Below are 27,552 nucleotides of genomic sequence, written 5' to 3'. Positions count from 1 at the left end.
AACGCCTGGAGTCTGAGTTTTACAAATCTGTCGAGCTTCAAAAATTCCTAGCCTACAAACTGGAAAGCTTGCCAGTCAAATCCTATGGTCTGACCACCTCATGAATGACGATGAAGACGAATTTACCAACGGCAACTTGCGATCCATACGAACCACTCCTCGCATGTCTTCCACAGACTCACAACATTCTTCGAATAGTACATACAGAGTACGGGCAGACTGCGAAAATGAAGAATGGAACATCGAGTTACCTCAGACATTGGGTAGTTTTCCCACCAACATTCGTCAAGTTTGAGTTAGCCAAGCAGCATTGCAGCCAAGCAGCATTGCGGTGCGGAAAGAAGTCCTTGTCAGGTGGGACTTGCACACAGGGGTCTTTCTTGAAAGATTGCTATGGCATCTAATCTCTTAGATACGAATGTTAAACGTAAATTGGCCAGTCCAAGACCAGTGTACATGAGATACACCATCACACTCCATGGGTTTACGAGTTGAAAATGCTCGACGTCGCATAATACACATTACAAACAACCATACAATTCAATGATCAGTGTAAATCAACCAATATTCCTTACTACGACTTCCAGGACTTTATTTTAAACCTCGACTCCCGCATAGGTGAATACCTAGGGAGATCTGGTTGGTAATCGTTCCATCCTCTCGAAGAGCCTCTCGCGAAACGGGTCCATTAACGTGGATATCAGAAGATCAACCAACACAATGCAAGTTTCTGCGACTTTTGGTTGAAATTTCTGCATTCGTTCAATGTGGTGAGACCATCGCATTCATGCCCGTCACTAAACACGTAATGCAAGAATATTTCGATGAGAGGCCATGGTTGTAAGGACAACGCATCAAAACGTGAAGGGGGTGACATCACGCTGTGAATATTTTACATCAAGAGATACGTGCCCTCCATGTCTAGGTAGAAACCTGCCATGAATGAAGATGTTCGATCACTCCTGCCTACCTCCACGAAGTCCAAGTCTTCAAGACAAGGAATTTGAGTTGGAAATCTGGAGGCTATGTGATCATAGGAGATAATCTTGTTCTCAGGCGGGCACAGTCCCGCAACAATTACGATGCATCTTTCTATTTTTCCAAATATTTCCAACTAAGGGCGTGATCATGCGTCCTCCCCAATGTGAAAGGGTTCTCCTAATCCAATACCGATGTCTAAAGTACCTGATACTCTTGTACTAAAACCTTTACCCTGACAATCAAGTACTGTAATACATTTGTCAGTAAAATGTTTCACTCCAGGAATGGGTTTCAGCCAACACCACCCAGCCCATCCTGATATGAGAATTTAGGGTCAATGACACGCCACCAGCGTTCAGCCCGCCACCAGTGTTCAGCTCGACGCCAGCGTTCAGCCTGCCACCAGTATGAATTTGGTGCTGTTTTACAGCTGCAGAGCTGTCGCCACACCCTTCAGTTGAATGCGCCCAGCAGCATTGGTTGCCCCGCTGTAAGTCGTATCTGATAGGCGAACGTATTTGACTGTTAATCCATCGATATAGGTCAGACTGGCTAGATGGGTCCTTGGTAGCTGAATGGTAAGCCGTTTCTGACCCTGTCCTCTTACTATTGTTCCACTTCCTGCCCTTCCCTTACTATTGTCCATTTCTGGCCTTCCCGGATTCTGGCTCTGTTAACGCCTGGGCTTTGAGTACTTGCCGACGACGGAGGTAAGCTGCTAAGCCATATAAGCCACGGCTCCACACCACCACTATAAAAGATGTTATGTATGAAATTCCGCAAAAACCATTACGCCTTTTACTATACAAATCAAGAAACACGCTAGAGAAAAAAAGACTTGGTTAGGAGGAAAAGGGAAGATTTTTAACATTTATTAAATTAAAGAATTATTCGGCATTATTAAGTTAATCGCTATTGAAAAGCTCTAAATTATGCTATATAACACTAATACGATTTACCGTATAGCTATTTATACAAGATTTATATATAAAGCCATACTTTTTAAAGGAATAACCCTATCCTAGGCTAACCCTTAGAAGCTTAATCAATATTATCCCAGCTCCAGGTAGTATTGAAAATATTACTGTTTATCTGCTCCTCTAGGGCCATGATGCCTGAACCATTATAACCAATACCAACCAGCCCCAAGTCTAAATCCGCTGCATCCTGAGCTGTCGCTTCTATCTCAAAGTTATCTCCGACAAGTAGCTGCTCGATGGACTCCAAAGGGGAGAACGACTCTAAAAGATTCGTCTCCGTGGTTTCCTCGCCTGCCGGGAAAGTCGCGATAAAACCACCAATATCTCCAGTTCGCCTCGATTGATTCATCATTTGCTGCTCGTCCGCCGACAAGTCTACTTGTGCCAGCATGGTTGTGAGAATAGTCCACGTCGCGCTCCCCATCCTATTCAAGTTCTTTAACTTCTCCAATATATATAGCGCACATCCAAGCGCCTGAATCGCTCTCAGTCTGTGCGAAATCCATGTTCGGCTCGTATCACGAAGAAGAGCGGAGCATAAAGTCGATGCGGTGTCGAACGGACAGAATTGCACTAAGAAGTACTTGGAGTGGATTGGGTGGCAGAGGGTAAAGAACTCTTTGCTGATGCGCATGAGATGGATCGCCACTTGAATCGCCGCTTCGCGGAGACTACTTGCCTCGGTGTCTCTGCAATTCGGATGAGGAGGGCTCAATAAATATCGTCGTAAGTATGCCAACAGAGCCATGTATCCCATACAATGTAACTTGATCCTGCGAAACTTGTTCGCAAAGAGATCGCCGTCGCCGATCGCACCGCTCCCGATGGTGCTGTATACAGTTGGCAGGCCACGGATCCAATCATTGACGAATTGAATCTTGGCATGCGGGCTGTTCCCATCGCTCAAAGGGTCAGACAGAAATGCCCAGAGTCGATACTCGCGAATGATGATTGCTGCCGCAGATGTCTCCTCGCTTACGCTGTCTGCAAGTTCGAAACGGGGGTTTGGTGGGGGGACTTGGCCGAATTCTTGTATGATGCGTGGTCTGCCGAACGAGCCGGAGAAAGTCCTGAGCAGGTTACAGTTGTGGTGAGAATGGTCTTGGGGTCATCGAAATATGACAGCAGAGTACTTACGTGTCCCAGATGTTTAATATGTACCACATCCTCCGTCTCACTTCTCGTTCACACGTCGAGATTTCCTGCGCCGCGCTGTCGATATGTAGACCGATCTCCTGTGCTTCCCGGACGGCTGAACATATCAAATGCCACGATCTGGTAACCTCGACCCGATTCTTCAACCACCCGCCAGCAAGAAACAATCGCTGTATGAGCGGCAATCCACCCTCACCGGGTGGTATGAAAGTGCTTAAGCGTTGCGCAGCCTCATGCATACGCATCCCAAGGTGGTCGACCGACTCTCCCAGTTCGGATTCCAGTTTCTGATCCGTGGAAGGCCAAACGAATTGCGTGCCCAGAGCACACATTTGCAGTACTAGACTGGTAAGCGCCACGTCAGACATGGCTTTCGACGCTCGTCTCCCCCACCATGTTGCATAATCTGCGACGAAGGTGGTTTGGTGGATGGCTTCGTAGTGGTAGTTAACGTGGCTGAAGTAAACTGATATGAGGATATCTGTGTATGGTCGGGGAGGCACAGCTCGGAGCGCTTCCTGTATCTCTAGCGGAAAGTCCTTCGAGATGACGGGACTGGGGGAGTGGCTACTCGGAATGATGCTTGCAAAAGGATTGCTGTCCGTATAGCCTAGAGCTTTCAAGGCAGCTGGAATCTCGATGTTGCCAGTGTTGTCAGGATCACTTGATTCAATGCATGCTGGCTTCGATATGTGACATCTGGGCACTCCAGAGTTTGGGGAACCACTCTGCGATCCTGGTTCTCCATTGCCCGTAAGCGGCCTACCGATTCGAGATCATCTCAGCACGGCACACTAACAACACATCAGAAACAATTACTCACCTTTTTGAGGATGCCGAGATCCCCTTTTCAAGATTGTCAAACTGACACTGGTGTGCTACCCGCCTTGCGAGACAGTGATTACAAGGCCATTGTCGGTCGCATTTCCGCTTGAGCTTCCGGCATTGCAGACAAGCCGAAGCGACTCTGCCGCCTCGCCGAGCTTTGGCGCCTTGAAACCCCCGCTCTCCTGGCGACGAAAGCATTTCAGGATTTGTCTTCGTCAGCGGCGCCAGGTTCCAAAGTTGTGAAGTGTGGTAGGTAGGATGATGTTAGAAAAGCAATCCCGCAAAACTGCGGGGTTAAGATATAGCGTTCAGTCTACGATAAGCACGGACACCTAGATAAATAGAGAACTATGGGGCAATGTAGCGAGCTTTACGTCATATGTACAACTTTCATCCGCAATGGAGCGGGCAATACGCTCGTAGACGGACGACCCGACTAACTATGTCCAGGGAGCGTGGAGTGTTCTCCAGATTCTGGCAATACAAAAACTGGCATACGTGCCATTCCAAGGGCACTGATGCCTGTGATAGTAGTCCCGGATGACATGTTCATCTGACATTCACGCCTAGCCGCTTTCTGGGTTCTGTCCTCCATCGAACAGTCGAACATGTACTCCTCTAAGCTCACCTGGCTCGTCACAGGCGCCAACTCTGGCCTGGGGCTTTGCATAGTCCAACAAGCGCTCCGCCAGGGACACACCGTCATTGCCACAGCCCGATCTCTCGCCAAGTTTCCCGAGAGCCTTCGAGATGCTCAGAACGCTCATCTTTTTGAGCTCGAAGCCACTAGCTCGGCGTTCATCATAACGAAATTCGTCGACGACCTCGTCTCCCGCTTCGGCCATATCGACGTTCTCGTCAACAATGCAGGCTACGGCCTCTTCGGCGCGGTCGAATCGTTGACCGAACAGGATATCCGACGCCAATTCGAAGTGAATTTCTTCGGTGTGCTCAACCTCACCAAGGCAATTCTGCCGCATATGCGCCAACGTTGTAGCGGTACTATTTTGCAGATGTCGAGTTGTTCGGGAATTTTCAATATTGAGGGATCGCCTGTTTATACAGCGAGCAAACATGCCTTGGAGGGACTGAGCGAGGGCCTCGCTCAGGAAGTCAAGAAGTTCGGGATTAGGGTTCATCTTATCGAGCCGGGATACTTCCGAACGGGGTTTGTGACTTCGGCCCTAGAGACGAGGAAGGAGGGGAGCTGGATGACGGAGGACGGGTACATCGATATGAAGGCATATATTACTGACGCAGATGGGTCACAGCCTGGTGATCCTGTTAAAGCTGCTGAAAGGATCTTCGAGCTGGCGTCTTTAACGGGGATGGCGAAGGGATTGCAAGATGAAGTCAGACTAGTTCTCGGCTCGGATTGTCTAGACATGTTGGAAAAGAAAATTAAGCAGTATGAAAAGACTGTTCAGATGATGAGGGAAATTGCACCGTCGACGGATTACTAGCTATCATAGCGGGGAGATAATTGCATTAGCAACGCAACGTCATTGCCAAACAGCGTAAATATATCTTAAGACAGCCAGCATGGACCGCAGAAGAATGGTGGATTGCTCCGAGAATGACAACGTTGGAAAAGTAATAACAATAGAAGAAAGTGGACGGCTACATATGAAGACGATTGTTCATAGCTACGGCAAACTACCTATGTATATCCTACCAGTTGCGGTATGCCATCGATACATCGGGGTCAGTCTTCCCTAACAGCTAAACTTTCCAATTAAGTAGATTATACAGGCGTCATGCGGGCCAAGGCCGATGACAGGCGTTTGAAAAGCATGTACTTTAGGGATAGCTACCTTAGTTGTGAACGAGAGGGCCTCAATGCGCTTATACTTTTTTCATTGAAGGAAGTCTGTCGTGATGGCTTCAACCATCCATGGCCTCACCGCACGTCACGTGACCTCGGTTACATAATCACCGAGGCCCACTTCACTTGCACCCTCTATATCAGAGCGAGCTTCGTACCTATTTCCTATTTCCAATAGACAACCGTTCTCTTTTACCTACGTCGATGCCCCTATGGTGACCATACGACAAAGTCCAATTATGCTATTAATTATGTTGGGGAACCTATCTTAAATGTTTTAAAATGGCTCCTGGGCTCGAGGAAGGACTACCTATCGGGGTGCAAGCAAATACTTCCCTGCGAGGGGACATCCTATGAGCCATTGCCTTATGATGCGGGGTAAGGGGAGTTAACTCCGCATTCCAGGGGTCGCATCCGGCTTTGCGTGTCTTGGGCCTCGCAAAGTGGATTAAAAAGCAATAACCCTGGCTGCTATCCTAGGCAGTTGTTTGGTAGTACTTGAGATCTCGGCTAATCGTCAGGTTTAGCAGGCTCGTCCCATAGCGGTGTAGCGGCAGCACATCGGGTGATTGCATCAGCCTAGAGGCACTTGGGTAGGTAGAAATATTAGGGAGTTTCCAAAGAAACGCTCGACGGTCTAGCATCACACATGCCTCGCTCCCAAAATGTGGCTTTTTGCAACTTTGTCGACTTTGCTGTACGCCTTCACGCCTGGAACAGGAGTGGCGGCCATCGCTCAATCGCCACCAATTTTCCCATCGCGTGAGTTTACCACGTAACTCCCAATCCAGCAATGGCAGCCTGCTAACATGGTCCCGAACAGCGCTGGGTCAAGGAAAGGGCATATGGAAGAACGCATATGAGCGTGCGTCCAATTTAGTCAGCCAGCTGACCCTTGAAGAGAAGGTCAACATCACACGTGGCTATGCGGGTGATAATACTTGTGCTGGTAACACCGGATCCATTCCTCGTCTTGGGTGGCCAGGCTTTTGCCTCCACGATGCTGGGAATGGTATTCGAGCGACAGACCTAGTCAACTCGTACCCGTCGGCCATACATGTAGGCGCAAGCTGGGACAGAAACTTGACCTACCAACGCGGCTATTACATGGGGAAAGAATTCAAAAGTAAAGGAGGCATGTCCCCCAGGTTCAATGTTGCTGATAGTTTCGTCATTAACTGGTTTTCAAGTCAACGTTCTGCTAGGGCCCAATGCCGGTCCTCTGGGTCGTACTCCACTAGGCGGGCGGAACTGGGAGGGCTTCTCGGTCGACCCATATTTGGCCGGACAGCTGAATGCTGAGACCATCATTGGGCATCAGGAAGCTGGTGTGATCGCTAATCTAAAGGTTGGCTGTCAAGGAGGCTTGCTCACTATACTATGTCTACAATTCACGATGGACTAATGTGTGCCGGCAGCATTTCATCGGAAACGAGCAAGAGACTTTCAGAAGGCCATACTTTGGCGTGGAGGCGGCATCATCTAATATTGATGATAAAACTCTACACGAATTCTATCTTTGGCCATTTGTCGATGGGGTCAAAGCGGGAGCGGCATCCATTATGTGCTCATACAACAGGATTAACAACACATACGGTTGTGAGAACAGTAAACTATTGAACGGGATTCTAAAGACAGAAATGCAATTCGAAGGGTTTGTTCTTCTCGACTGGAACGCAAAGCATACACTAGAAAGTGCCAATGCTGGTCTAGATATGGTCATGCCCCTTGGGGGGAATTGGGGCTCGAATCTCACAAGGGCAGTCAGTAACGGAACCGTGAATGAATCAAGGGTAGACGACATGGCCACAAGGTATCTTACCAACATCCCATTCCCACAATTTGAAGATTACGTGTGGCTGACGTTCGTCAAGAATTCTGGCAGCTTGGTATCTTGTTGGTCAAGACAACGACTTCCCAATTCCTGGCATTGGCATGAAAAATCTGACTGAGCCGCACGATCAAATCGACGCCCGTGATCCTAAGGCGAGGCCAACAATACTCAGTGGAGCTCTTGCGGGCCACGTATTAGTGAAGAACGAAAATAATTCACTACCTTTCAGCGGGGCCCCGAAGATCATGTCTATATTTGGATATGATGCCACAGTACCTTCGACGAAGAATACCGACAAACTTTTTGAGCTTGGATACTACTCCTCCCCAGAGATGGCTCAGGCTGTACTGGGAACAGAGAGGCATTTCGACCAGGCAGCCAAGGGGGGGACCATTGTCAGTGGGGGGCGTGCTGCAGCTAATGCGCCTTCATACCTACTCGATGTAAGCACCATACTCTCCCAGGTGAGTGTTTTTGGGCTGACGGGGCTCTAGCCTTTGAGTTCGCTACAACATAAAGCCGCAATAGATGGCACTTGGGTCAATTGGGATCTGGTGTCTGGAGATCCCGATGTCAATGCTGCTAGTGACGTTTGCCTGGTTTTCGTCAACGCCATGGCAACCGAAGGATGGGATCGAGATGGCTTGCACGACGATTTCAGTGATGGCCTCGTCTTGAGTGTAGCTAATAAGTGCGCCAACACAATTGTGGTCGTTCATACAGCCGGCATTCGCCTGGTCGATCAGTGGATTGATCACCCAAATGTTACGGCTACAGTCATCGCCCATCTTCCGGGTCAAGACAGTGGGTCAGCCCTTGTCAAGCTCTTGTATGGTGAGGCTTCATTCTCTGGGAAGCTCCCGTATACTTTGGCGCGAAACGAAAGCGATTATTCAGTCTACACACCTTGTGGGAGGCAGGCCAACACCACCAGTCCCCAGTGTGATTTCAATGAAGGCGTGTTCGTCGACTATCGCGCCTTCGACGAAAGAGGCATCGAGCCAAGATTTGAATTTGGCTTTGGCTTGACATACACAGAATTCACCTACTCTTCCCTACTGGTCAAGACTCAGAATGTCTTGATAGGCGCCGCATCAAATAGCAATGCCTTGTGGGAGGTAATACTGAATGTTGAGGCATCATTCAACAACACTGGCAGTCATGCTGGCGAGGAAGTTGTGCAGTTATACGTCGCAATCCCCAACAGCCCCCCGAAACAGCTTCGAGGCTTTGATAAGGTGTCATTGGAGATAGGAGACAGCGCTACCGTTCAATTTGAGCTTACACGAAGAGACCTCAGCATTTGGGACGTTGTGGCTCAAGCTTGGACGCTTCAAGGTGGCAATTATACCATTTTTGTAGGAGCAAGCAGCCGAAATCTGCCTCTTCAATCCTCCTTCACATTGTGATTGAGTGGAACATAGCATACGTTAAGATTAAGCCAATAATAGCGGATCTCACGAATCACTCTCAGTTCCTACGACTGGGTCGCTATCGTCAAACATTATTGACGATTTTAACAAAGTTCTGTATCTCCGGCCAATCACTGACCTCGACTCGTGAAAGTCAGCTGAGACACTCACTCTTCGTAGTCGACTGATGTATTGCATGTGGTTTGGACTGGAATGGCCTCAATGTTCTGGGGACAAAGGCGTGGACACGATCGCTAGCTGAACGTATGTCTGGGCGATAGACAGAACTTATCGCGATTAACATGCGCAATGAGATATGAAAGGGGTGTTCAAAGCCCGGTGCGTATTTCCTGACATGCTTGGGGTAATTGAACTGGCTGAGTGTCAGACACCAGAGATATTGAAAAGTCCGCTCAATGCAACTAAGCTTTTAGTGGGATGCAATACACCGGAAAACTATCTGCCTGATTTGACACACAATCAAAGATCAGGCAGTCCAGCTACGTGCGCACGCCCGTGGCACGCCACGTATGTTTTACTGGCTCGGATGGTATCCTCAACAGTGAAGCGGGCCAAGGCGAGGCGAGCAAAGATGGTGCAAATTAAGGGGGATACGGAGCCTAATTCGGCTGAGCTTCTGCAGCCGAAGGCAAAACATGAAAAGTTTGTAGAACGGATGACTTATGGACAATAATCAGACCAACTCCGATCCGGGACATCTATGGATGCAAACAGGTACCTAAGCGGTCATCTAGTCAGGTTCTGACGATCAAGTCATTTTGCCCAGAGCCTCTCTGTTGTACCGGGCGCCTGGCTTATCGAAAGATACTTCCCTAGCATAGATCTTCCTACTATCTCTTGACTTCAGCAAATTGGCAGTTTGTCCGCCATTGAGCTGTTCATACTCCCATACTGAAGCCCACACTCTACATTTTGATATGAGAAGACGAGATAAACGGTTCTTCGGCTTTTATGTTAGTGTAAATGTACCTACCTATGTGAGCATATCTGACTAGGTCCGTTCAGAACGAGTTGAACCCCACCAATTTTACTAGGGAGATAGCGAAGTACTGTTTGAATAAAGGTTACTTTCAGTTAGGCAAACTTTAATTCCAAGAGATGATGTGAATACCCAAAGATTGTCGAAGACCTTGCAATTATTTGCCTCGGAATCCGACATGTCTCCAGGCTCGGTAGAGCCTAGGCCCTGAACGCCAATTCCTGGTGTACCGCGTGTGACATTGTCTAAGCGGCCTGTTACTTGCATCAATTTTTGAAGCCGGCCTCGTGAATTCGCGGCTTCCAATAGGTCGCAGTTTACTGAGAGGGTGTAAAGCATGCATCTCCTGCCAACATAGCCTGCAGGTATAGTGAGAATAACGCGGGGTAGTCCCCGTAATACGCGCCATTGGGAACGAATGCATGATTACTGCATGCGGACTGCATTCGCCAACAACAAATACAATGCATATAAACTACGTACGATTATTGGGCTCATGATATCCCACGGCACCTGATTGACGAATAGCTTTCCAGAGCAACCAATCGCTGCGCAGTTCGGTGTGAAAATGTCGCGAGAGCTTGCTGCGCTTCAACGTGGCACCCGCAACAACGGAATCGATAGGTGTGCTCAAGCTCGACCTGAGCCTTCTTAGGGACGAAATTTAGAGCCCAACGACAGAAAATAAGGGAAATTATCGAGGAGGGAATATAAGATGTCATAGTTGCGAGTAGTCATCATCGCGCCGTAACTCAGGAGCAAGATTTTTAAAAGCCCGTCGTGTCATCGTGCCTTCGAACTCTATCTTCCTACCTCCCTCACTCGATCCAGTAGAATTTCCATTAGCCATGGACACAACCGGATGGTCCCCAGCCTCGCCGCTTGATCAGCCGGGCAATCACAACCTAGAGGCCTTTGTGGGACATGCACAGGAAGTAGGTCCCGAGGTGTCGTAAGTTTACTCCGATATCCTACATTGGGATCTGGCGTCTTTGGCTAACGACTCTTCAAAGGCCATACGCAAGTCCGACATGCAATGTCTACTTCGAGAGTGGCCAGCCCTTTCGGGTGCCTAGCAACCTTCTTTGTCAAGAACTTGAGAACATACGTCTTCGAAGCCATGGCGAAATACGATTGAAGCATATACCAGATGATGCAGGCCATGTACTCATCCACTTTCTCCATACGGGATCATGGCAAACCTTGCGGGCCAAAGATTCCAGCGACACACCGAAGAATGCCAGTTATCTTGGAACCAGTCTATATGTGTATGCCGCTTCGCAGGCATACAAGATTCCACTGCTAGCCGAGCTTGCCAAAGAACACATTTCCCTCTCCGCTGAGACTTTACCTGCCCTGGAGGTTCTTTCTCTAGCTTCAGATGCTTGTCACTCTCTCGGAGAAGATGACACATGGTTCTCAGCATTCATTAAGCGACGTATCCGTCACCTATTCGAAGACTCATCTTCGTTGAACAAAGCCGGTCTCTTAGGGTGTTTCGACAACGCAACAACATACTCTAAGCTGTTAGTAAAGAGCTTGATCGAAATTTGCTGCGATTACTCGATTTCCGTCAATCCAAGCGAGTCTCAACCGTCGCCTCGGATTGGACCCACGGTCACGTCCAAGCCAGTTCCTGTTCCTTGGTCGGAGACAGCTGAGCCAGAAGTGGACCTGAGCGGTGAATTGACCCTGGAATCAGCCCTGGGAAACAGTCTGACATCGACCTCGAAGAAAGACAAGAAAAAGAAGAAGAAGGCTAAGAAGTTGGACGAGACCCTTGCTGAGTCTGACATGGCGAGTCCCAGAGATGCTGCAGAGTACGTGACCAACGGCCGGCATTGAATAGTTGATAGGCGGTCAAGATATCAAATTGAAGTGCATCGTTCCCAGATTTAGAGTCTTTGTCTGAACCTCTCTCGTGAAACTCTAATGTCCGTTGATATGTATACTCAGCTACCCTAATGGCCATGGCGGGTCAGTGCAAAACATCGAGTCTAAACGTATAGTAAATGCTAAAGAGTAAAATAGACATGATTATTTGAGTCTGTTCCCTTCACTGCTGAACATACTACTAGCAGACTAATTTGACGGAATGGGATCAATTGCAAGTGATACTACTTCTTTGCTACAATAATGACAGGCATTATCACACGTCGTGATCATCGTTCCGGACATGAAGCTTCTTCAGACAGAAAAATCCACCATCGCCTTGCATTCGCACCTCAAAGGAATACGAGAGACACTCTGAGATGTATGGCCTATGTTTGGTCTTCCGGATGAAAAACAAGAGCTCGAACCTCTATGCTTTCTCTTGGTGGTGCATCCGAGCTTGCCGTTGGATCAACGAAAGCAGTGTGAGGGACTCTTCTAGCTCTTCCGTCTGTCTTGCTGTCGAAGCACTTAATGAGAATTACTTCGTTCGGTGTGAGACCATCTTTGTAGTACCACTTGTGAGCGTTGCTATGTCTCACTGCGTATGTCTCTCCTCGCCGATCAGGGTAAATCAGTTCGGTTACGACTAGATCTGACTCGGCGACAGACCTGGCGTCCGCAATGGCGAGTGGGTCTCGTTGAACTGTTTTGATGGGCCTCCAAACGTTGATGATTTGTACTCGACCTTTGAGCAACTTATCGGCATCATCTGGGAGGTGGTGAGGAACCCGGGAAAGAGCGGCCTTGTAAGATTGGTCAATATGAACTCTTTGCACGGGTCCGCGAGCTGCTCGTCCTTGTGCTGCTGTGCCAGGTAGCTGCCGGCGAATAGTATGGTCAAAGATAAAAACGCGACTAGCACCCGTCCTACATATAACTTATTAGCTGAGACGACGGCAAGATAGGATTGGTCCCGTGAAGTCTTTCCAAGGATGCCATACTTACACCGCTTTTAGAAGTTCTTCAACTTCGGCGTAGTAGGACGACCTGATCTGATCATCGTCTTGAAACTGCTTTTCAGTCGACCAGCTGTGATGGATTTGAAACCCATTTACATCGAGAGAAAACTCCTCTTCATCGCCTGTGAGGTCGCTGATCGTCACAGAGTGGGATTCAAATGGCCGGTCATATGTCTCTGGCCTGTCAACATATGTGGGATGCGGAGGTGATCCATCCTCGTTGTCTTTGTGGTAGTTCAGTGTTGCTTCCACTCCCTTGCGCCTCTGATTCGACTCGCGCAGATCATTCGCTCCGTGGCGTTGAGTGCGTTGAGGAGAGCCCAGCCCTGCGGAAAAAAGGACTTTCCGAACCTCTACTGCTGCCATGCTCGGTTCTAAGTGGGATTTGTAGTGGTACTGGAGTCATAGGGATACATCAATACCAGCGATACGGGCAGCTCAAAAGGTGCAGCAAAGCTCCAACTATAAATCATTTTGTACCAGCCATCTGACCTTTACTCTACCCTAATTCCACATGGTCTCCTCTGGCACGCGATATTTGTCCAGTCATGAGCAATTTGTGGATTGATAATCAACCTCAACCGAATCACGGGGTGTAACCATACCCCAGCACCAATTGGTTCAAGGATTGACAGTGAAAGAAATGATATGACACCCATGCGGTTGTGATTTCAAATCCGCATGGGCATCGCCCTAATTAAGCTCGGTCAAACGTGCCTCGGCCCAGGTTATGGTTGCGGAGTAAAATGGTGTCATCGTTGTAATCTTCCGCATTGATAATCACATATCCTTGCCAGTGCGCCTCATTTGCTGTAAAGAGACTCTTAGCCATTGCTTGGGAGAGATACAAGCGGTAGTAATCCTTCGAAAGCGATTTCCAAGCAAACGTTGGAATCGACACTGAATCATAGGTTGAAGTACAATTTGGGTGCGCGAGGGAAATAAGATTACGCTTATGTGCCTAAAATTCGGCAACTTACGAAGGTGTGGTTCTAGATCGGTTTCTAAGTATCTATATGGACGAGTTTTGTGATTGTTGTTCCATCACTCAGAATCTCTTCTGTTTCCTCAATCTTATAACCTCCCCAACGCGGCAAAGCGACTGTCCAGACATACCAATACATTACTCCGGCTGTGAGACTGGTAGATAGCAGCATCAGTCTCAAAAGATCTACGGTCTAGTCAGAAGTCTCACTTACATGCTCACACCAATAATTGCATATGTGGCGTAAAACAATCCGTTTGGTGGCTTTGTATCCGGCGGGAAAAAAGGGGCCGCAAGTAATGCTATACTCAGGCCGATTCGTAAGATCACAGCTGGAACAAATGCCTTGAATGGGCGTTTGATGTCGGGACGTTTGATGCGAAGCCACAAAAGCCCTACTGCAATGGCCAACGCTAGAATTTGACCAGGATAGCCTTCAACTTCCAGGATAAATGAATAAACGTCCCTAGAGGGAGGCAGCGTAATGACCAGAAATGAAGGAATGTAGTGAACAAAGAGCCCGCCTAGAGGTGAGTTGAAGGGCTTTGTAGATGACAGTATGTCCGAAAACGGAAGAAAGCCTTGTCTGGCAATTTCTTGTTTTGTGCGCGCCTAGAGTCATCGTATAAGCACAGTATCCGCAACAAGCTGGCAACACAGAGAGATCCTACCGCAGAAAATGCGACGACGAGAACATTCGCTCCTGCACTCAAAGCAACTGCCAGAGGAAGGATCCTTTTGCCAACTCTCTCACCGAAGATTCGTTCAAAGAATAGGGCCGCTATCAGCTCGCCGCTCTGCTTTATCTCATCGATGGGAACAACGACAAAGTATGCTACATTGATAAGTGCGTAAAGTCCGCACGCGGTAATCAATGCCGCCATCGTCACAGATCGCAAGGTCCGAACTGGGTCTTTGACCTCATTCAGGACGTAATTGGCATTGTCAAGCCCCGCGTATGAATAGAAGACTTTGAAAAGGGATGTAGCAATTACACCCCAATTCCAGTTGGTGTTTTCCCACATGTCTCCCCATCCAAGCACTCCAGTGGTTTTCTGGGCAGATTCTTCCGTTGATCGGAACAAGACAACGTAGACACCTGAGAATATCATGAAGACAATCAGGGCAACCTTGATCCAACCCAAAACATTTTGCAGCCTGATACCGAAGCGTGGGAAACAACCATGAACCAGGGTAACGAATGTGAGGAGTCCAACTGCAATACCTTTTCGAAGGAGATCACTGGGGTTATCGCCACCCAGTGCAAATAACAGATATTCGCTAAAAACGATGCAATTGCTCGCTGTAAATCCCAGAAGAACGGCTTGGATGGCGATGAGGGTCGATGCTAGGAATCGAGGTCGACGATACGTGAATTCTAGGTACACTTTGTCTCCCCCAGACCGTGGCAGCATCGAGCCAAACTCTAGGGAGATCATCAACCCGCATGCAGCAATTATTGCGCCAACAATCCAAAGCGAGAGTGACAGACCGGGGCTCCCAACTGAGCGAAGAATTGCGCCCGGAGTAGCAAAGATGCCGCTGCCTATCACTCTTGAGATGACAAGAATGTAGGCGCTTTGCCAGGTCAACGTGCGGCCGAGTGTCGATGTCTCTGGAAGCACATCGTCTTCAATTGAGCGTGATGGGTACGTCAGCCCAGTCCCAAAGTCTTCTTCATTCGGCTCATCAATTCTGGTTACGAGCTGCTTGGTATCTGAGCTGCCTGAAGTCGACAAGCGTCGTGGCGTAGATGGGATCAACGGCTGCAACTCCGGGGCATCGTGGCTACTCATATCGCTGAGTGGTGTCGCTGGATCGATACCGTATGAGAACGCGAGTTGGGGTATTACTGAACTAGGCGGTAAGAGCGCGCAAACCAAATGTAACGGACCCAAGTTGGCAGCCTTCGTGGAACTTCAGTTGGATATATAATGAGTATCAAGATAACGTTGTTCACCAATGAAGTCAAGCAATAGCGACATATCCTGTTGACATGGTTCGGCTGTCCGGCTTCCCGGTAAAGATACGCGTTTGACAGGGAACCTGGGCGGTGTCATCGGCCTCAGGCGCGTGTCCACGGACAGTGATGCTTGATAAGAATACGGGTACATTCTGTCTTGTGAGGCGTGTCTCTCATGGCGTCATGTGTTTCAAAACGTAAGTTTCGGTCACAGGCCTCACCCAATGCCCGTCCTGTTCTTAATACGGATTCGCACGCCATCATTGCGCAACCTGACGAAAATTGGGGGTGTGATTATTCAAGATGGCACGTGAAAGGACCCAACCATCATTGCCCCAACTGAAATTTGGCCCCCAATCTGGGGTTCCGAACCCCGGGTGCCCGGCTACGACTCCGCGGTAGCAAACTCCGACACATACATAAACGCAAGATCAATCTCTAGGAATGCAGATGCCAAAGCGCTCGCGTTTGGTTTAACTAATTCTTATTAAAGTTTCGGCATTGTTACTTGACGTGTATCTGAGATAGATCAGTGAACACTAAGCATCAACCTCCCAGTCATGCCGAGGAACCTCACCTTAACTCGAACTCAGATGCACCAACGAAGAATGTTATTCTTGTTCTTCGCTATAGCTGTGACGCCTATTATAAGTCACTCGGTATACTTTTGTTGTGCCTGATTTCCGATTGCGCCAGCAATGGGTGGTCATCGAAAAGCTTTCTTAGACCGGAGTAACTTTCAGTACTGCTTAGTAAGAGGGCTCAGTACAAATTGCAAAATGATATTGCGTCGGCGCAAGAGGTTGAGCCTCTTCAGCATATCTCAAGTATCCCCAATGTACGAGAAATCACCTTGCCGATTCGACACACTTGATTTGAAAGCAGCTCTACCAGCTTTTGCACCAGAGCGCTTACTGAATTTTCGATTCATGACGTTCAAAAGCTGCTTCGTATGAAGAGATACCAAGTGGGGACGTCATTTTTCCATGAGGACAACACCTCAACAAGAGGATCATCTACACGAACACTCAGCTCGCACAGCTCTTGAGGGCCTCAGAAAGATAAGAAAATCTCGTAGACCTATGGTTCCACTTAACAAGCAAGAAATCCAAGGTGCGGCTCAGATCTGTGCCGTTACGGGCTAGCCCTGATGGGTCGGATCCGGATTGGCACCCATATTCTGCCGCAGCGGGCCGGCGAAGGATCTATTCCAACGCCCTAGTAATAACCCGGTTTCTAATATTTTCCTCTTCGCCTTAGATTTCTATACAGACGTTACCGCTTGTTGCTTCACTTGGACTAGGCTCTTGAAATTCTCTTGACGAGGCCTATGGAGCCTGGAGACTTGCGGCAACTCCAAGTCATCTGAATGATTCGTATACCAAGTAAGTACCCTACCTTGAGGGCGCCTTAAGGGAGGTATCTACCGTTTTAATGGATCGACTCCAAGCTATCCTTCTGAGAGTCAGAGACATCTCATTCGCCGAAATAGAATTCTCCTCCAATTGTTGTGCAAGTGAGAATCCCTGGAAAGACTTGAAGCGATTTGAAGGTCGAGATATTCCAGATTCCATTGAATCCTTGTCGAGTGTTTCGTGCACGATACGCGCCCTTTATTTTCGGCTCACCTATTAGGCATTAACCTGCTGCCAACCCTATTCAGCTACCTAACTATCACTAGAACAAGACTTGAAAATTTGGTAGTCTAGGATGGGTACGTACAACGCCCTGCTGCCGCTCGACTCATGGCTATGACAAGGCATGAACACATCAAAGAGGGGATAATCACAGCAAGTGGTTGTGTATGTACTAGGACTGAAAGGAATCGTTTTGAAAATAGGTGCATGTGAGGCCTAGTGTGGAGAGAATTTACCTAAGCCGCAACCATCAACCGCCCCTAATTCAGCCCGGTTTTACTAGCACGAAGCCTCGCTGATCCATAGCTTTCAGCCGCGCTTAACTAAAACTCCTTCCACTATTGAGGGGCTACTTTATCTTACAAACTGTGGAGATGCAGGACCTTGGTCCCGCTGCTAACCAGCGCTCGTCAGCACTACCAATCCACAAATCAAGTGCGAAGTACAAACGTGGGGAGTGTGTATTTCGGGAGGGCGATCTCGGCGCCCCTTTCATAATCTTCCTTCGCCGTATTTCGCCAGTGGCTGTATATGAAGCATGCCAAGACTGTCTTTTAAGCTTCTTACTAGAATAGTCTCGGCTTTTGATTTGAGCCCTATGAACACTAGGGGCCCAAGATCAGGTAAACAAATTTCACAAAAGGGGGGCCTTCACTTCATAAATGTTGAGGATCTCCCGTATTTCCTGTTGCCAGTTATCCGTGAACTTATTGAATAAGCAAAATGGAGTTTGGTTCTGGTGGTAGCTTGCTTCCTAGCTATCGAAAGCCACTTCCAAGTGAGCAGGTCGAACGTATGACCTCAGATACCCGGCTTCCTCTGGCTTCTCCCTCATCTTCCCCCAGCTTTACGGCTGCTATACATCCTCAAACCCCCATTTTCCCCTCTCAATCTGATCAAGCCTCCCCAGAGCACAACACAATGAAGAATTGGGTAGAAACGAAGGCTTCGCCAGCGGCAGAGGGACATCAGATCCCTGAGAACATCGACGCGCCACCATTGCCTATGCCACCCATTGTTGTAGCTCAGCACCGGAAACGTCTTGTCTGGTGGGCCGTTCGATACTGTGTAATTGTCGTCGTCATCTTCGTTGCATTTCTTATTCCTCTCCTTACATTGAGCAATGATGCAGACTTAGCCGACGACTCCACTCCACAATCAATCCAGGACAAACAATACCGCAACCTGGTTTTTTACATCAGCTTATGGCTAGAGGTTACCTGGGTGGCAGCCGTTTTCTTCGATCTTCTGGGACTCGGCTTGCCATATCTCTTTAGGTTTCTTGCTAGGTCAGTGCACGAGATACCAAGAAATCTATGGCCAGGCGCTTAAAATGATTCCACCTAGATACATCAACTCTTCCCACCAGAGGTACTGGAGAATCTTGAAGTTCATGCGTCGCCCGATTTGCTTTCTAGGCACGACTATTGTAACCTTTATCTTCTTTGCTGCTGTAAGTCATATTCATTCAAACGCAGTTTCTGTGGCGATTTTAGTAATTGTTGTCATTCTAGTATATCAACACAAATGAACTCCTTGCTGTAAATGTCAACAAGGATCCGAACACATTTGGGTGGGACGATGTTGTAGCCGACATTTTGGAACAGGCTACTCTTTGGGTGGCCTTCTATTTTGTCGAGAAGCTATTGATATCCTACATCTCCGTACATTATCACTATCGAGCAAATCACTCCAAGCTTACTCGCACGAAAGATCTCCAGAACGCCCTTATCACACTTTACGACGCATCGATATACCTTCACCCTTTCCATCGTGGCACATTCGACGACGAGGATATGATCATCCGCAATGCCAACGGCGGAAGCCATAAACAAGAGCGAATGAGGGTTTCAAGCTACCTTGCTCGACTCGGCCTTGATGGCTACAAGCTTGTTGGACTATTCGGAAATTTTATTTCCGATGACCCTCATGCCCATTGGATGCGTCCAGCAAGTACCTATGCTATCATAGAGCGTGCTTGGGGAAATGAAGACTCGGCGACTGCACTTGCAAGGCGGATCTGGTTTTCGTGTGTTGCTCAAGATAAGTTTGGCTTGACTCTGAATGACATCAAAGAAATCCTTGGTCCCCACCGCACGCCGGAAGCCACCAAAATCTTTGCCACCTTGAGCGAAGGTCAAAACCACGACATCCGCCTTGAGGAGTTCATGGCGATCATTCTGGAAGCAGGCAAAACGCGCCAGGACATATACCGCAACATCAACAACATGGACCATTGCATTAACACTTTCGACTGGTTTTGTCTCTTCATCATTGCCGCGGTCATGATATTTTTCATTAGTAAGTCCCTCAGTTCGTCCCTCAAAAGATGTCTCTGACAACTTGCACAGTGATTGCATACGTACCAGCGATGAAGGAAATTCAGAGTGTCTTGTCTTCTTTAGCTATTGGTCTCTCATTCGCTGTTGGTCGGACATTCCATCATCTTCTTGTTGGCATCGTCTTTGTTTTCTTCGACCACCCTTACGATATCGGCGACGTCATCAACGTCTGTAACGCTGGCGCAACTATAGGCATTGCCTGTACGGTCAAACGCCAGTCTCTTCTCTACACGGTCTTCAGACGACTTGACAACAACTGCGACTTGCAAATTTCCAATGAACAACTCACTCAAAAACGAGTCGAAAACTACACGAGGTCTGGTATCAATCGTCAAGGATTGTCCTTGTTCGTGGATTTCAGGACCAGTTTTACGGATATCATGCGTCTTCGAGGCATACTGGAGGAGTTTCTTGCCCAGAACTCTAGAGACTATGTTCCAGAGACACTAGGGTTGAACGTTGCAAGCCTTCATGAGCTCAACAAAATGGAGCTGAGAATTGCCTTCACCCATCGCAACAATTGGTCAGACGATAAACTCCGCTCTCAGCGGAGCAACAGATTCCACTGTGCTTTGGTATCTGCCTGCCGGTCTATTCCCCTTTACAAGCCAGGTGGGATGTCTCCGTCTTCTGGCGAGAACGGAAATCCCATGTATACCGTTCAGCTGGATACCTCAAATGAGCTACAAGAGAACATCAAGAAGGAACAAGCTCGCCGACATGGCCTAAGGTGGGACCGTGTCGAGCAAGCAATCAATCAGGTCCAAGATCAACAGCATTCCAACGATGCTGGGGATAGAAGGGTTGAAGAGGAGACTCAAACAGACAAGGCAAAAGAACAGGAGGCTTTTCTCAAGTTGGCAAGACTTCCAATTGGGAACGCAAGAATGGGAGCCAGCACTGGTGTAGATTTGCCGGCTCCTGGGACAGGCTTGCGCCAATCAAGTCGGCCTCTCGTTTGATTGTCAGTATAACCGACAGCCTTCTATTCTTAGATCAGCCAGTGACATTATCCCAGTTGACTCAGTCTTCCTCAGAAATCCCTGCAAACAAAGTACACATGCGCGTCGTTCTCCGCTCCTTTGTCTTTCGAGGCGCTCCCTCTTGTCTTAGAGGCTTGTCGCACGAAGCTCACCTTGAAAGCAACACTTGGGCCGGTCACTAGCCTTAGTTAGGGCTTCATCTGCCTCTTCATCCTTTCGTAGTAGCAAATGCATATCTTCGTCAAGCAAATCTTTGTCATTTCAGGTTTTCTCATCATCCCGGTCGTATCGCAGTTAAGCGACGAGTGATTTATACTCGTTTTTCGCGCTGGGAGCTGCAACAGCCTTTGCACATCTGACACGTCAGCGACTGGCTCCAAATGATCGCATTACCAGCTTGAATGGACATTACAAAGTCTAACGTCGGTTTCGGGTTGTAGTACTAAAACAAGTCAAACGTCTTTTGTTGATTACGTCATGTAACCTGATGGCATTTCAGTGGCACTTGAATTTCTTCCACGTTTGTACCAAGGTGAGCCGACTGGCTTCGGCGTCTCGCTGTCTGGCTGTTGTTTTGAAGTAAAGCCTTCGAGTCTTCCTATCTGAGAGAGAGCCTCTATATCATTGATTCTATCATCTTCACGACCATCATGTACGGTTGGCTCGGGTAATTGATCTCCGGGTTCCGCAGGTTCTGTCATTGAAAATTCGGGGTTGGGGGGCAGTCGTTAGGGTTATGCAAACGGGCAGCTGCGCTCAGAGACCATTGGCAGAGTCCATTCCAAACTCTGCTTGGATGAATCGCCGCACCCCAGCTGCAACTAAAGCATCTATGAGGGGTTTCTGGCTGCCTATAGCTAGCGTGGCAACACATGATATGATGACGTCTATTCCAAGGAGAGCGGGTTGGAGTGGAGTGAGTCGGAGGTGAGAGCGTCGACTACTTTGATGAAGAGATTGAGTGTGGATCAAAGCAGAAGCATTGCCTCCAGGTCGAAATAGGGCTGTGACAATGAATCCAGCGTCAAGAAGTGATTTGAAAATCGAATGATTGTCCGAGATTGCCTGTTGCACCGGCAATCGCAATGTGGAAAGAAGACATTTCGAAATTGATTGCCTTGGGGCCTCTTCGAAATGTACGATGGTAAGTTGAATAGCCAAAAGAATCCTGAGTCTTCTGGCTAATATAGAATTTCGACATTCTTTTATCAATAGATGGAGGCTCATGATGAACACTACTGCCACTCTTTTATTGCTTCGTCATTATCAAACCTGTCTCTTCCCGCTTCCGTTGGATCGCGTGGTCACTTCTGATATGGGGCTAGCTGTGGATGAAACATCGGTTCTACTGTCGGGTCCGACGACCGGTACCGAGTTTTCGGTTCCGAAATCATTCAGCGAATGGGCGATCTTCCAGCTTCCGAGTCAAATGACAAACCAAACATCGGTAATCGAAAACCGATCTCTAGGTACCGTGCCAGTAATTCACCGTGTCACTCTGTCAAGAAGAAAATCTGCTACCCGCATGTCAAATGTACTCCTTGATGAGGTAACCCATTTCACTGCTGAAATTGATGGAGATCTCCAGCGAAGGGCGTGCTGACAAAATTGTGGCAAGAGCTTGATGTTGTTTTCTGGGTGACTGGTTGAGAATAAGTGAATCATCCAAACATAGCTTATTGAAGTGAATTAATTGTCGCCTACGTAGCATATTACAATCCTCTACCAATATGGCAGAAACCCTTCCTCACAATCTTTGTGGTTTAGTTGATCAAACGAACGAACATGGGCTTAACCCATTGGTATCAACTTGCAGTATTGAGATACGACTTCTCCAACCGAATCAAAAGTTCTTCATAACTCTCCCTCTTTCCTTGCCTCATCCTCAACTTTTGTCGTATAATGAGTACATTTAGATGTTCATGTAAGCAGCCATACCACCAAAGAGGGCAGCAGCGCCAACAGCAGCAGTGCGCATGGGGCCGGCCTGAGTGCTGGAGGAGGTGGTTCGGACACCACCACCGTTGTTGGCACCAGTCTCAGTGGCAAGCGGAGCAGTTGAAGTGGGACCAGTGATGCCGCTGGTGAAGGGGTTGCTGCCATCGGTAGCAGTACCAGCGCCAGTGTATGCGGGCGCGCGGGTGGAAGCCGTGGTATCAGGCTCCACGGACGTGTTATTGGGGTTCAAGACGCTGAGGATAGTCAATGAGAATGTTACAAGTCTGCTTCATTTGCAACAACTTACTTGTCGATGACGTGGACGACACCGTTGGCTACAAGGACATTGGGAATGAGAACCTCGGCCTCGTTGACGTAAACGGTCTCATTGATGACACGGATGGTGACGTTTCCTCCGTTGAGTGTGGTCAATGAAGTGTTCGTGATATCGGGGCTGTACAAGACGGCGCCGGCGACGACGTGGTACTGAAGAATGCTGGGCAGCGCGGCGGTCAGGTTGGCGGTGAGGTTGCCGATGGAGCGGAAGGCCTCGTTGTTGGGGATGAAGATTGTCAGATCCTTTGCGGCGGCAAGAGCGGGGCCGACGTTTGCGGCCTGGACAGCACCCAAAGCAGCAGTGAGGTTGGCAGCGCGAAGGGTGTCAGGAATCGGCTGGGGAACGCTCAGGACCTTGTCGATGATGTGGATGGTACCAGCGGTGAAGTTAACATTGCCGGCCGTGACGGTCGAGTTTTCCCTCAAGGCAGAGTAGAAAGTGACGTTACCGCCAACAGTCTGGGCCTGAACGCGCTGACCGCCGGTGATGTTGGCGTAAGTCTCGTTGGACAGCAGGGTGGGGATAAACTGCGGCTCTTCGGTGAACTGGGAGGCGTAGTAGGTGCCGTTCAGGACGTGGTACTGAAGAATCGCGGCGACGAGGCCGGGGTTAGTCGCAGCACCTTGAGCACCGGGGCTTGCTAGGAATGCCTCGAGAGCGGCATTGCTAGGTGCCAGGATGGTGATGTTCTGTGCTTGAGAAAGGGCTTGGACCAGAGCCGGCTGGGTGCCCAGGAGTGCTATGAAACGTTAGAGGGCCTCATCCGAGTAGAACTGGTGGCCGCTTACCTGTGAGAGACGACAAGCTAGAATTCTGAGAGGCTAGAGCAGCCGTCAAGCTTTGTTGGCTCTGGGCGAGCACAGCGCTGGCCAAAGCCAGAGGGATAAGATTTTTGACCTGCATGGTAGCTGTTTTGCGTACAGGGAACGGATTCTAGTGATTCGAATGGGTTGGGTATCAAGGCTACAAATAACTCGGACTGCTCGATATCGGAGAACCGAAATACGGCGGTGGAGGTGGCAGCATTTAAAGTAATGTGAAAGCTCCTCATCGGGAGTTGGCACGAATCATGCAAAACACCTTGGTGAGCTCAGTCCAAGAGTGATCAAACCAATCGCGTCGTCGTGGGTTACCAGATCGCGCCGAATCAAGCTTGTTGCCCAGGCTGGGTGAAGAAACCAGGAGGCCTGCCGGGCTTCTTGTCCCCAGACAAGGGTCTTGGTCGACATCACGACCGCGCCAGGGACTGGGACTTTGGACTGGACCGGGGCAGACACGCAGACCAGGGGGTGGAGAAGCCTCCTTAGCTCGCAAAAGAGCACGACGCTGGCAGAGGACCAATGAGCTGTTTAACAGGATCGCCAGCTGGGTGCCAAGCCGATCGTGAAGTCGTTTTTGGCCGGCGTATACGCCAAAGGGGGGGGGGGGACTTGCACTGGCTCAGCATTAATTGAGACCCGACACCATGGCAAGGCAATGGTCTTGCCAGTACCTTCGTTGCCTTACATAGAAGTCCGAAGATCTTTCAAGAGCCATGGCTAGCAGCTGCAGTCCTAGACTGCTAGCTATGCTTGTGCTAGACGAACCCCGTGATGGTGATCGAGAGGCAATTCCCGTCCGAACATGCGATTCCAAGTCCCATTGCGGTCAGATTAGCATTCTGCCGACTGGTTTTTCACGAAGCTAAGTAGACAACGCGGAATGCTAGGGAACCACCTAGCTGCGAGAAGCTTGGGATATCCGAGTCTGGGACGCCATTGACAGCATGTCGGGTCTTGGAAGTTGCGTAAGCCTGCGCCCGACTGGCACAGCTTGGGTGAGGGGGACTACAGAAAAAAGTCGATGTCGTCAGGATAGGCCGCTTAGCGCCATTGAAGACGGGAGAGACTCCGATGGCGCCGAACAACGAGCCGTGCAATGCTGAATGGTATTCCTGCTTGGCATGCGTGCCGGCGGGCTGCCAACATGGCAATCCTTGCCTTAAGTCATAGCTACCTTGAACACAGAGTATATCCGTAAGAACCGCGCGAAACCGAGCCTGTAGATGTTCAAGGGTTACGCTCTTTTGCCCGCCTTATGGTTTGGCACATTGTTACCGTAATCTGCCATTGAACCTAGACTGGGATCATCAAACTCCATGTTTTCATCGACGATACCTGGCTAGCACGAGTGTTGTCAAGACGCGACAAAACTCGAATGAGAAGGGGAAGAGATGTTCTGGTTCGTGTAGCATTGCAGCCGCTTTCCCCGCAATAGCCAAAAGGATAGTCGACCCCAATGCAGGGCCAGTCGGGCCATTCCCATTTCCCCCTTGGCTTCGCCCTAAGTAGTGTCTCGTCTCCATGGTGTGCCAGGTGTTGGCGAGGTGCTCCGGTTAGACGCCAAATCCACCGAGACACGTATCCGCGATCGGTTTAGTGCCATGGTGAAAGCGTGGCCAAGCAAGCGGACATGGGTGAAGCTCCTTGGAACCCAAGAGCTCTAAAGGCCGGTTGTGCCGACTTCATCACATTGCGTTATAGCCATTGACGATAGTATCATGAAAACGGTGCGTCATCGATTCACTTGACAGATCGCAATTTTGGCGCTTATTCCATAAAGTGCGCCAATGGCGCATTTCTCTCCCTAGGAACCGTTGCTTGGCAGCTGCACTTTCTCCAGCCATGCATGTCCTTACCCTGCCATCCAGAGTGCAACAGAGTTGAACCCGTTGAGGCCTCCGCTGGTGTCAAATGAGCCACTTCTCGGTGATTGTTCCCCGACTGTCCATCAAGTTGCAAGCGAGGGGCGCATGCTGGCGCGTTTCGAGTTGAGAATTTGTCAAATCTGGGCACCGCCACGATGTTCACCATCGGAAGAAGCGCGAGGGGTCGTGGGGGAAAATATTGGGTATCTCTTCGTAAAGCCGAATCGGGACAGTCGGTCTCTCCCGTCATCCTCCGTGAGCTTGGCGAGGCTCCGCGTGCACCGCCGACACCTCTCCGCTAGGTGCATTCGTACTTTGCGCCCGAATTCTGCTTTGCGAAAGCAAATGATTCCATCCGAGGCAGGAAAACAGCAATGGGATGCTCTAGACTTAACCCAGTGCTGGGCCAAATACGTCGTCGCCTTCCGTAACCTTTCGTCGCTTCGCATCCCGCGCCTCATTACCGCCGAGTCCTCCGCCATTACCGTCGAACACAGACCCGTCACCTTCACCTTTCGATATCCGCGTCTCTTTCTGCGAAGCCAACTCTCGTCGAGCCTTTTGCAAGGCCACAAGATCTGCGCGGTCGGGGTCTCTGCACTTTTTCAGTTTTCGGATCAGAGGTTTAATCACCTTCGTCGCCTCGACCTGTCTCCTAGTCAGTCTCGCCGCGATCTAAGTAGGGCGACTTTTGAACTCAACATACAGTTCCCCAATACTCGTCCAATCTCTCGGGCGGCTCGGTCGCTAGCAGCTCCCTACACGCCTCAATGGTTCCCATGACTTTATCCCGTATGTCGTGTCGGGCGAGGTCTTTCTCGCCTTCGTTCGAGGTGCCGTTTTGAGCGGGTCCAAAGGCGCTTTGGACGAGTTTCTCGGCCAGACCTCGATCAGCCAAAGAAAGTGAGGCAAGCATGATCTGGCTCGGGGTGTAATGAAAGTACGCGTCTGTGACGAGAGAGCTAAACTTGAGGAAAGCGCGGGCACGGAAATGAGCGGCATCGATTCGGTTTTTCTGTACGGTTCGTTAGAAGAGTGCGGGAAAGTGCAGCGTGAGTACGCGAGAATCACAACGTACCTCGAGGTCGGCATGACGCCGAAGTTCCAGAATTGCTCCTTCCAACGCGCGGAACGGGTGCCTGACGTCGAAGGCAAATCGAACTCCTTGGCACAGCAAGAACTCCCCTGCCAGAATCTCCTCCTCAGTCGTGTTGGGGAATTTATCAGCCAGTTTAGCCAGGCGGGTGTACAGTCCCTCAGCCTTGCTTCCGAAGAATAGACAGGTCTTGAGGATATCTTGAGGCGGGTACGTCATGATGGAGTTGGTGACGTAAAATCGACGGAGGAAAACGGTCGCAGTCGCTCTAACCTCTGTCGGGAGCCCACAGAAGTCTGCAGCGCGAATCAACTCCACGGTGAAGAACTTGAGCAGTTGTGTCTCCTCGGGAGGTGTCAAGAACTCTGGCATCGACTCGGCCGCATCGAGGTCCACGCGTTTCGTTTCAACAAGGCGACTGGTAATATTTGTCTTCGCCAGAGAATTGGTCTGTTCTCGTAATTCCGCTAGTTTGGCTGGGGAGAACGACCACAGTCGATACTGTGTCGAAAGTCGGTATCGCGCATCTTCGGTTGCCATCGCGGCAAGCTGGCAGGTTGTGAGCAACCGTTTGAGAGTGCTTTTACCTATGGTCGCGAGATGAACGAGGTGGATGTTGGCGCAGTGTAGACGGAGCGATCGCTACGCAGGAGAATTGCTTAGGGGAGGTGCTGTT

The 27,552-nt window shown here is 49.4% G+C and overlaps 12 protein-coding genes across 12 annotated transcripts; 4 read left to right on the top strand and 8 right to left on the bottom strand.

The window, feature by feature from the left end:
• Positions 1 to 2,022: 2,022 nt before the first annotated feature.
• CPAR01_12295 (uncharacterized protein) lies at positions 2,023 to 4,062 on the bottom strand (the record flags this gene model as incomplete). Its single annotated transcript, XM_060496552.1, has 3 exons — positions 2,023 to 3,031; positions 3,099 to 3,878; positions 4,022 to 4,062. 3 exons carry the CDS (start codon positions 4,060 to 4,062, stop codon positions 2,023 to 2,025), a joined length of 1,830 nt encoding a protein of 609 aa, XP_060345337.1.
• Positions 4,063 to 4,552: 490 nt separating this feature from the next.
• Positions 4,553 to 5,407, top strand: CPAR01_12294 (uncharacterized protein; the record flags this gene model as incomplete). The annotated part of the gene is made up of 1 exon (XM_060496551.1): positions 4,553 to 5,407. One exon carries the CDS (start codon positions 4,553 to 4,555, stop codon positions 5,405 to 5,407), a length of 855 nt encoding a protein of 284 aa, XP_060345336.1.
• Positions 5,408 to 6,418: 1,011 nt separating this feature from the next.
• Positions 6,419 to 9,012, top strand: CPAR01_12293 (uncharacterized protein; the record flags this gene model as incomplete). The annotated part of the gene is made up of 6 exons (XM_060496550.1): positions 6,419 to 6,531; positions 6,570 to 6,895; positions 6,960 to 7,117; positions 7,188 to 7,582; positions 7,644 to 8,046; positions 8,098 to 9,012. 6 exons carry the CDS (start codon positions 6,419 to 6,421, stop codon positions 9,010 to 9,012), a joined length of 2,310 nt encoding a protein of 769 aa, XP_060345335.1.
• A 772-nt stretch (positions 9,013 to 9,784) lies between these two features.
• Positions 9,785 to 10,095, bottom strand: CPAR01_12292 (uncharacterized protein; the record flags this gene model as incomplete). The annotated part of the gene is made up of 2 exons (XM_060496549.1): positions 9,785 to 9,941; positions 10,010 to 10,095. Coding segments are annotated over 2 exons (243 nt in total), but the record flags the coding sequence as incomplete, so codon positions are not given.
• A 768-nt stretch (positions 10,096 to 10,863) lies between these two features.
• Positions 10,864 to 11,860, top strand: CPAR01_12291 (uncharacterized protein; the record flags this gene model as incomplete). The annotated part of the gene is made up of 2 exons (XM_060496548.1): positions 10,864 to 10,967; positions 11,029 to 11,860. 2 exons carry the CDS (start codon positions 10,864 to 10,866, stop codon positions 11,858 to 11,860), a joined length of 936 nt encoding a protein of 311 aa, XP_060345333.1.
• Positions 11,861 to 12,276: 416 nt separating this feature from the next.
• Positions 12,277 to 13,275, bottom strand: CPAR01_12290 (uncharacterized protein; the record flags this gene model as incomplete). The annotated part of the gene is made up of 2 exons (XM_060496547.1): positions 12,277 to 12,817; positions 12,896 to 13,275. The coding sequence occupies 2 exons, from the start codon at positions 13,273 to 13,275 to the stop codon at positions 12,277 to 12,279; spliced, it is 921 nt and encodes a 306-aa protein (XP_060345332.1).
• Positions 13,276 to 13,913: 638 nt separating this feature from the next.
• Positions 13,914 to 15,789, bottom strand: CPAR01_12289 (methionine permease; the record flags this gene model as incomplete). Its single annotated transcript, XM_060496546.1, has 3 exons — positions 13,914 to 14,049; positions 14,109 to 14,506; positions 14,566 to 15,789. Coding segments are annotated over 3 exons (1,758 nt in total), but the record flags the coding sequence as incomplete, so codon positions are not given.
• A 2,428-nt stretch (positions 15,790 to 18,217) lies between these two features.
• Positions 18,218 to 20,798, top strand: CPAR01_12288 (uncharacterized protein; the record flags this gene model as incomplete). Its single annotated transcript, XM_060496545.1, has 4 exons — positions 18,218 to 18,783; positions 18,842 to 18,947; positions 19,009 to 19,795; positions 19,846 to 20,798. 4 exons carry the CDS (start codon positions 18,218 to 18,220, stop codon positions 20,796 to 20,798), a joined length of 2,412 nt encoding a protein of 803 aa, XP_060345330.1.
• A 777-nt stretch (positions 20,799 to 21,575) lies between these two features.
• On the bottom strand, positions 21,576 to 22,046 carry CPAR01_12287 (isoflavone reductase; the record flags this gene model as incomplete). Its single annotated transcript, XM_060496544.1, has 1 exon — positions 21,576 to 22,046. One exon carries the CDS (start codon positions 22,044 to 22,046, stop codon positions 21,576 to 21,578), a length of 471 nt encoding a protein of 156 aa, XP_060345329.1.
• A 685-nt stretch (positions 22,047 to 22,731) lies between these two features.
• On the bottom strand, positions 22,732 to 23,997 carry CPAR01_12286 (fasciclin domain-containing protein; the record flags this gene model as incomplete). The annotated part of the gene is made up of 3 exons (XM_060496543.1): positions 22,732 to 23,011; positions 23,065 to 23,833; positions 23,883 to 23,997. The coding sequence occupies 3 exons, from the start codon at positions 23,995 to 23,997 to the stop codon at positions 22,732 to 22,734; spliced, it is 1,164 nt and encodes a 387-aa protein (XP_060345328.1).
• A 144-nt stretch (positions 23,998 to 24,141) lies between these two features.
• On the bottom strand, positions 24,142 to 24,513 carry CPAR01_12285 (uncharacterized protein; the record flags this gene model as incomplete). The annotated part of the gene is made up of 1 exon (XM_060496542.1): positions 24,142 to 24,513. A coding segment is annotated over one exon (372 nt), but the record flags the coding sequence as incomplete, so codon positions are not given.
• Positions 24,514 to 26,170: 1,657 nt separating this feature from the next.
• On the bottom strand, positions 26,171 to 27,416 carry CPAR01_12284 (cyclin ccl1; the record flags this gene model as incomplete). Its single annotated transcript, XM_060496541.1, has 3 exons — positions 26,171 to 26,428; positions 26,487 to 26,795; positions 26,859 to 27,416. The coding sequence occupies 3 exons, from the start codon at positions 27,414 to 27,416 to the stop codon at positions 26,171 to 26,173; spliced, it is 1,125 nt and encodes a 374-aa protein (XP_060345326.1).
• Positions 27,417 to 27,552: the final 136 nt, after the last annotated feature.

The sequence above is a fragment of the Colletotrichum paranaense genome (assembly GCF_030867605.1).
Source record: "Colletotrichum paranaense strain IMI 384185 chromosome Unknown Scaffold_10.1, whole genome shotgun sequence".
Taxonomy (NCBI): Eukaryota; Fungi; Ascomycota; class Sordariomycetes; order Glomerellales; family Glomerellaceae; genus Colletotrichum; species Colletotrichum paranaense.
This window is presented reverse-complemented; position numbering and strand designations above follow the sequence as displayed.